The sequence below is a fragment of the Phalaenopsis equestris genome, unplaced genomic scaffold, assembly GCF_001263595.1.
Source record: "Phalaenopsis equestris unplaced genomic scaffold, ASM126359v1 Scaffold235858, whole genome shotgun sequence".
NCBI classification, from domain to species: Eukaryota; Viridiplantae; Streptophyta; class Magnoliopsida; order Asparagales; family Orchidaceae; genus Phalaenopsis; species Phalaenopsis equestris.
The window spans coordinates 43,683-52,317 of NW_018253714.1; the positions used below are offsets into that span (position 1 = coordinate 43,683).

The 8,635-nt window shown below is 37.2% G+C and overlaps 1 protein-coding gene across 1 annotated transcript in view; it reads right to left on the reverse strand.

Moving 5' to 3' along the window:
• LOC110039218 overlaps nucleotides 1–6,146 on the reverse strand; it is a 26,133-nt gene extending 19,987 nt beyond the window's left edge. The window contains exon 1 of the mRNA XM_020744210.1: nucleotides 5,908–6,146. Within this exon, the coding sequence (XP_020599869.1) occupies nucleotides 5,908–5,959 (52 nt within the window). The 5' untranslated portion in view covers nucleotides 5,960–6,146. The remainder of the gene's footprint in view (nucleotides 1–5,907) is intronic.
• Between the last annotated feature and the right edge of the window lie 2,489 nt (nucleotides 6,147–8,635).

Sequence of the window (8,635 nt, forward strand, 5' to 3'; positions counted from 1 at the left end):
TTGCAACTTTTACTTTCCTGCATATATAGGGTCTCCACAATACTTAGGATCATTCTAGATAACTGCATTCATGTTTGCATGTCCCGAGGAGGAGTCCCTGTACTTTTCCAACCTGACTGACCCAACATACCTTCATATAGGTGGTTGTCTAGTGCGCTTAGGGAGTTAGAAGGCTCCCCGACCCAGACGGGGTATAAGTCCTTTTGTTTGGAGTGTTTCCAGCTTTATAGCTGAACCTCCGCTTCTCTTTCTTTCCTGAGGTATCCTTATTATTTCGGCAGATATAAGTCCCACCTCTTGAAGCTCCAGCTTGTAGTTATAAGATAGAGTTTCCTTCCTTTGACCTTAGGGCTACCGAGGTTCTCGTGGATGATACAATTCACAGATTGCTGACCGGGGATTCAGGACGTGTTGGGTCGACTACCTTCACGACCAGGTAGAATTAGGGTCCTAGTAGCTGTGTATAACGGGTCCGTGGTAGCCCGACCCAATTACCTCTACCTTTTAGAATCATTCTACCTTCTTTTTTGTTGAGCCCCTTTGAGCCCTGTCGCTTCTTGACCGCGTTGATATCACCTTGACGACCCGATGTCGATGAGCTGTCGCTTATTTGGGATACGATGATTTGTCCTCTGCCCTTTGGCCCGGACGTGCTTTAACGTATTGGGATATCCCCATCAAGATGATTTAGGTTATTCCGTGGGTCCCATGTGTCGATGAGTCACTACCCATTTCGGGATGTGAGAGACTCACTCTCTGCTCGATTGCTTGGCGTGAGCTTTAAAGCATTGGGACTGTTCCCACACGGAATAACCTTTATTTGATTTCCCATACCCCAGGTCTATGATAATATAAAGCGAAACTCCTTTTATCGAGAGTATTATTGGGTATCTCCCAAGATGTAATTAACCAGTAGGAACACGTTCCTCTGGGAGTACTTTTGACCCCATAACATGTACATACACCTGACTCTCTGGTTATGGGTAGTCTATGTAGATACTTCTTTCGCGGATATTGGTTTAAAGTGTCTCCGCTCGATCTTATTTGGACGGACATTCTTAATCTATCATTGCGAGGTTTATCGCACGTAGACTCTCCACGTTTTACTTTTTCTCTTGTTTGTCTTTTTGTCGTAAGTCCTTTCTTTTTCGATTCTTCTCCTCCTCGAATCATTTATATGATTCGGGAGGGAGATTTATTCGAATAAGGGAATTATACGACGATCGACAAGTTGGCGACTCTCTTTTAAAAATAATAAAAAAAAAATGAACGGAAACATCCATTTTGAGCTGCATGCAATCCAATTCGAGCCAACCCTAGCTCGTCTCAAAATCAGATCATTCATAACCCTAACAATGATGCATTTCAAAAATAAAATAAGCACAACCAAAGCAGCAGCTGCAAGAACACTACTGAGCCACTAGTGAAAACAAGAACATGAAAAGAACAAACAACGCACGCGGCTTGCATGGACAAACCCATGCAAAACCCGAGCACAAGTGTAGCCGAGAGCAACAAACATAAGAATGAGAGAAGCCCTAGTGTCACAAACATAGCCAATGGCATATTAGCTTAGGCTTCTATGTTAATAGATGCTCAAATACTACGGCCCAATGTTTAATTCTTCTAATAAGTAGTATTAAAACTAATGATTTGACTCAAATCAAGTGTTTTGTATGGCCTGTGGTTTCTATCATTGATGAGCAATCTTCATAAAAGAAATAATAACCATGCAATCTCTTTACATTTAACTAGGCTAGAGGTAAATACACTTGATATTGATGTGTCAACAAGAAATTTCTAGCATAATGCATGAATCCCAACGCATTTTGAGCAAGAAACATTCCAAAATCACATTCAAGATCATCTGAGCTCTAATTCCAACAAGTTTATATTCAAGTTGAGCATCTCAACAAAACGAACTCAATGATGCTAAAAATGATCCAGTCTGAATCCAAACACAGATCATGCACCAGAAGTGTAGTCAAAATTTTTTATGCATCAATTGAAAGGCTAAATGATATCAAAATTTAACATGCTTATAATCAAATCAGGTGGCTCAACAAGAGGAATCCCACAAGTTAAAGAATCAATCAATTTTGAGGTCGTCAAGACACTTACATGTTATAAAAATAACCTATGTTAAAATGAATCAGTGACATCATTTGATAAAGTGTTTTGAAGTTCCGGTAAAATTTGTTAAAATACCATTCTCCAAAACTATAAATAAACCCACATTATTCACTTGAAAGGGGATGAAAAAGAAGAAAGTGAGATGAACACTAAAATTTAACACTTGATGTCCTGACGGATGTTCAAAATTAGCTTCCAAGCTCTAGGAATCGTTGTCGACCATCAGTCGTTGTATAAATCCGACCATTTTCGACCACGACCAACAATTTTTGCAGCTAACTACAGTGGTTATAGCTACCAACTACAACTTTTGCAGCCAACTACGATTTTATAGCCACCAACTACGACTTTGGTAACTGTACTACGGCTGTTACAGTCACAAAGCACGATTTTTATAGCTAAATACAACTTTAATTGCCAACTACAACTTTTATAGCCCCACCACGACTATTGTACTATGACTACAACAGTTATAGTCCCAACAACCCTTTTATATTTACAACTCTTGGGTAATTTTAAAGTACCTATGAGTTAGTTTGTAATCTCATCTCCCCTAATCCAAGTGAAGTGTGGACCTCTATAATCCTGATTACATAGTGGATTATTTAAATTGAATCCGACCCAATGGCTTTTTCCCTTTTTAAGATTTTCCATGTAAAAAATATTGGTGTCCCCTCCCACGACATTTCTTTTATTTGTGTATATGTCTGATCTTCATGCAATTCTAAAATTTTAAATTATTACTCTACCGTCCTGAATTTTCAAGCAAATAACAATAATAATAAACAACAAGCATAAAAAAATCCCAATAGTTTTGAATAACGAATTTAGTTTCTATTAGTAGAATCTATTAGGAAAGCAATTTCTTTTATCAAGGCAATTAATAAAGAAGAGAGAATAAAAATGACTTTTCTATGTTTTTATTGAGTTTTAAAAAGTAAATGATCAAGCAACAAAAAAATTGTATGCTTTAAAGCAGAAAAGCATGTGATAAAGATATGCTAACATAATTAAAGATGTGTATGTTGGGGCAATAACTAGATGCAGAAGCAATTATGGAGTGCTTCAAGAATTGCAGCCGTGAATTGTGTGAAAAAATTTGTTCAACCCATTAGTGTGTGGGCTTGATGAACTACCTTATTGTAGCAATTTGATGCAAGCACAATGTTAAAAGCAGTTGCGATAGTGTCAAAAAAATATCCAATCGCTGTGAACAAAAAAAAAAAGCTAAGGTTATTTTATATAAACTTTCGCAAAGTCTATAATTCTATTGTTTCGTCATTTATTATCATTCTACAAATATTTAAGGGACTACATTAAACAAAAGCTTATGATGCATCCTTCATAGTTATTGCAAAATATTTTCTTTGTATAAACATGAATGTACAGGAAAGCCAATCTTGACTAACCATGTAACTTCAATGTTGAGTCTTTTGCAATTATTTTCAATCCCCATTTTTTGCTCTGTCGCCAACAACCCATCTTGTCTTACAATTGAAAACAATAAAAGCTCTATTGGGAAATCCTTATAGCTTTTCTCAGGTTTTTTTATCTCTATTTCAGTTAGAGCTCCCATATTTGGTTCAGAAGTATAGGATAGATTACATTAAAGCTCTTCATGTTTTCTTTCTTTCTTGAACATGTAGCTCAACTAAATTAATCTACAAATTTACCACTACTCTGACTGTATTATAAGACTTCTATCATATATATCATAAGAACTTTTCCCTTCCCAATAAATGAAATGCCCAGCTTTGATTCCTTGGTCCAATAAAATGTTCTTCCTCAATTTCCAACACGTCCTAAAATCTCATGTCTAACCGTATGTTTAATGGTTTGGCAAACCTTCATTCTTAACTTGTTAACCATAAAACTTATCTACAGTATCAAAAGAAGTGTATGCTGCCATAACATTAACGGTTGCTTGAAATTCAACCTTAGGGGTTGTTTGGTAGCATATTATTAAAACGATTTAAGCATGGATCTAACTTAAATTTAGCCAAACATAAAAAAAAATCAAACTTAAACCCGAAGCTCAGTTAAATTTATTTTTTTGGTGTTCCGTCGCTTTCTTCCCGTGTTCTTCTCATGTAACGTCTAATGGAGACATAATTCCAAATAGGAGTCGGATTTAAAGGATTTGTTTCGCCGTCGATGACCTTCATATCCATGAAAGCTCCGTGGAAGAATTTATCGGATTTGATAAATCCTACTTGATGCTAATCGCAGTTGCAGCCAAACACCGCCTTGATTTGGTAGCCTGAGCAAGATAATGATTAAAGGAACACCACAATAAAAGTAATCTATCACAACCATTCCATATTAGATGTACAAAATTAAACATTGACATAATAAAGAGAGTATGGTTGAAAATCTTCTAAATATTTCACTAATTCAGTAATAAAATCCAGGAGAACTTCTAAATGACAATTTTTTTACAACCAGCTTATAGTCACAGAGGAGGTGAGGCGTCTTACTGAAAAATGAAACAAATATTAGCAAGGCTGCTCAAATTAACCTGGATCGCGTCCCACTTTGCAAGAAAAATATTAGTCAATCTCTCTCGATTCACTGCTAACTAACTTATTTCCTAAATATTACACTACTTCATTAAAAATGGCCAGTAAACTCTTCAAAATGTCAAATTTCTTGTAACTCCTTTATATTCATGGAGGAGGTGAGGCGTTTTATTGACAGATGAAAATCCATTAGCAAAACTGCTCCAACTAACACGAATCATGTACCACTTTTGCAGAAAAAATTATTAGTCAATTTTACTAGATTCATAGTATAATAACTTATCTCTCTGAAGATTCCACTACTTCAGTAATCATAGCCAGGAAGCTCTTCTAGATGACGAATTTCTTACAACCATCTTAAATTCATGGAAGAGGTGAGGAGTCTTATTGACGGATGAAACATCAATTAGCAAAACTGCTCCAATTAACTAGTATATCTTCTTCCACTTTTGCAGAAAAAATATTATTCAATCTCGCTGGATTCATTGCTTACTAACATATCTCCTGAATATTTCACTACTTCAGTAATCATAGCAGTGAAACTTTTCTAAATGAAGAATTTCTTGTAACTATCTTATATCCATAGAGGAGTTGAGGATTCTCATTGATACACGAAACAACTATTAGCAAGACTACTCAAACTAAACTAGATCTTCTACAAATTCTGCAGGAAAATGTCAGTTAATCACCCTTGATTCACAGTTAAATAACTTATCTTCTGCCCCAAACTACTAGGCATACAATCTCAGTTGCTACATATCAGTCTGCATCTCAAACCCTATGGTAGAAGTCCAATGCTATATAATTATAGCGTCCAATTACGCCATTTAAAGAAAAAAAAATCACGAGAAAAAGCATTATTATACTTCATCTGAAGTGCAACAAAATGTCTTAAAATCAATGCCGTAAGTCAAGAGCAGGCGCATGATAGAACACAGGGTCTTCAAGTCAATGGAATTATTTTTCAGTAGCATCAATTTTAATACTTCCATCACAAACATGCGGATAAAATCTAACCAAATCACCGGTCCATACGAAAAAAAAGAAATTCAAAACTAATAGATTTTCATGAATTTTTCTCTTCAAATATACACAGAGGAAAGACAAAGATCAATCACGGAGAATAAAAATAAAAACCCGATAAAAATTTCTCAAAGCTGAAGATTTGATGCAAAAGAGAATCAAACCAGAAAAAATAACCCTAGAAAAGGTAACAACCAATATTGAAACCCGAAGAGAGAAGGAAAGATGTTACCCCACTCATCTTCTTCCACAGATTGGTTGGACTGATTCAGAGCGGGGTCCATGGCGCCCAAATGAACATGGATATCAATAGCTGCCGGGCACAGGACCCAAACCTAGCCAGATCAGAAGAAGAAGAAGAGAAGGCGTAGAGACGACTCTCCCTATCTGTTTACGAAGAAATCTAAAAAATGGATAGAGGAAAGAGAGCAAGCAAGCCTCGAATCCAAGATTGGTGAGGAGCAGTTAAACAGAAAGATATGGTAAGTAAATCAGGGCTAATATTACAGTGTTTACTAAAATACCCTAATTTTGGGCAAGGAGATTTTTGGCTAGCCAAATTTATTGCAACGGAAAAAAAATTCATAAAAAGCTCATTACAATATAGTTTATAGTAAACTTTTTTATTGCATATATTGTAATCAAAATAAATGCTAAAATGTTTAAAAGATAAATTATATAATATATATGTATATATATCTATACACCAAAAATACCAACACGAATCTCGAAAAGAACGAACGACCAACATGAAATAGTCTCCTCTCGAGGTAAGCAATTAATAGTCGATTCAAGGCAGCATGAAGACACGTCTCCATACTCGGAACAGATTCAAGTTCTATAAATGGTCGCCGTTTGATAGCGGCAAGACCCGTCGAAAATGAGGCATAAATCATCTCCTTAACAAGTCTCTTCGAATACCATGCATGGGCTACGATAAAATCCGCCTAAGAGCTTGCAAAATTAAGAGATCTGGCCGAGACGACGAATCAATCAGGCAAGAGACATGAGCCCTATAAAAATAGAGTCAAATGGAAAGTGAGCCACAACTTATTCCACGAAAAAAGCTGACTGATCATGTTTGACCGACCATCCCCATGTTCAGACCGAACGACCACCTCATAATTGACCGTTCTAGTTGACCGTACCAAAAGACACCGAGTTAGATTGTCTTGTGGTCGAACATCTCAACCGACAAACATGTACTACAAAGAGCACAAATGTGAAATGTCACTCGGTCGGTCGCCTAAGTCTGTTGACTTCAAGCCAACCGACCAGCCGATTGTCGTCAATGATGAATTTCAAATTGTAATGCAAATATGACATAAAATCTATGTAATCAATTAGAGCATTAATGACATTAAGATTGGTTTCCATAATCGTTCCCCCTTTTTTTGTAATTTTATTAAACACACCACTATAAGACGGGACAAAAACAAGAATAAAGGAATCTCTCCTCGATCCTACCTTGAGAAATTCCAGACTTATTCTACTCTCTCTCTTCATTTCTCTCCTTCACTTGACTCTAACTCTTGAAGTGTGATTCACAAAGAACAAATTAGGATGGATATGCAAGAGAAGCGAAGCGGAGCTAATTATGAAGAAGAGACTTTCCACAAAGAGATAGCATGCATTGAACCCAATAGAGACGCTACACAACCAGAAGTGTGCAAGTCTTGGGGCTGCGAGCTTAGATGACTCTCATGATAGAGCAATTTGAGGTCCTCCGGGTAGCAATCTCCCCGAGGAACGACTAGACACCTCATATGGAGGAAGGACCTCAGGGGCAGGGGGTTCGCCTTCAAAGGTCCCCATGGTGAACCCTCTTGTTCTCAACAACCAAGTTAGCAACCATTAGATGGAAGGATGATAAATTTTAGTAAACAACTTTTTGCTTTCATCATGGTATAAAATTTTCTAATTTTATTTCTATCTTGATTTTCTCTATTACTTTAAAGAGTCATTGTTTAGTGAAATTTTCTTATCAATGAAGTTTTCTTTATTCCCATACAAAAATTTTTATGTGTAGAAAAACCCCTCGAGAGCAAGTGACAGACAATGTCTCTACCTACGCCTTGTGGAAGTCAAACCTAGGACGTAAGTCTTGTGGGGAAGCTAAAAGTAGATATATTCCTCGTATCAACTGAGTTTCCAACTTCTTCCGTACCTCTCCTTGAGATTTTATATTTATTACATGATTCATAACATCATCTGTCAGACATAAACGTGTGATCTTTGTCTCTCATTGTTGCAATTCTTCCCAATCTTCATCCTCCATGGTATCTGATTTTCTTGTTCGCAAAGCCTTCAAGATTTCTTGCTACGTCAACAAATCATTTACCATTGTTTGTCATAATCTGAAGTTACTGGTTCCATCATATTTCACCACTTCGAATTTTGCAACGGACAATGCATCTCTAATTACTCTTCCAGCAACCTTCTTTGTCTTGCACGGAAGTCAAATCGTCGAACCGACGAATTTGCCGAACTGCTTCCCGCGAGTTCGTCTGCCTCTATTGCGAAGAAGAGCCTTAATTCTTCGTCGAAGTGCCGCCTGGTCGTGAATCTTTGCATGGTCGCTGAAGTGCCACCTGGTCGCGAGAACCGCTCGCTAACTCTTCTACGAAATTGTGACAAATCGCTGAAACCCTTGTTGAATTCGCCGAAGCTTTTCGCCGCCGACCTTCCTGCGTTGAATCGTCTGAAGCCCTAGCTGTACTCCTCTGCCAAATCGCCAAATCCTCCTTCGTCCTTCCTGCGCCGAACTCATCTGCCCTAGAACTTCACTCTGATACCATTTATTGAGAAATTAAGGCAAAGAAAAGCAAGAATCGATACAAATCAAGAAGAAAACACATAGATTTAACGAGGTTCAGCAATTTGCCTACGTCATTGGGAGCGGAGCGACAACTTTTCTTTCAATTTAGAAAAAGAAGTACAATTCCCTAAGGTTACAAACA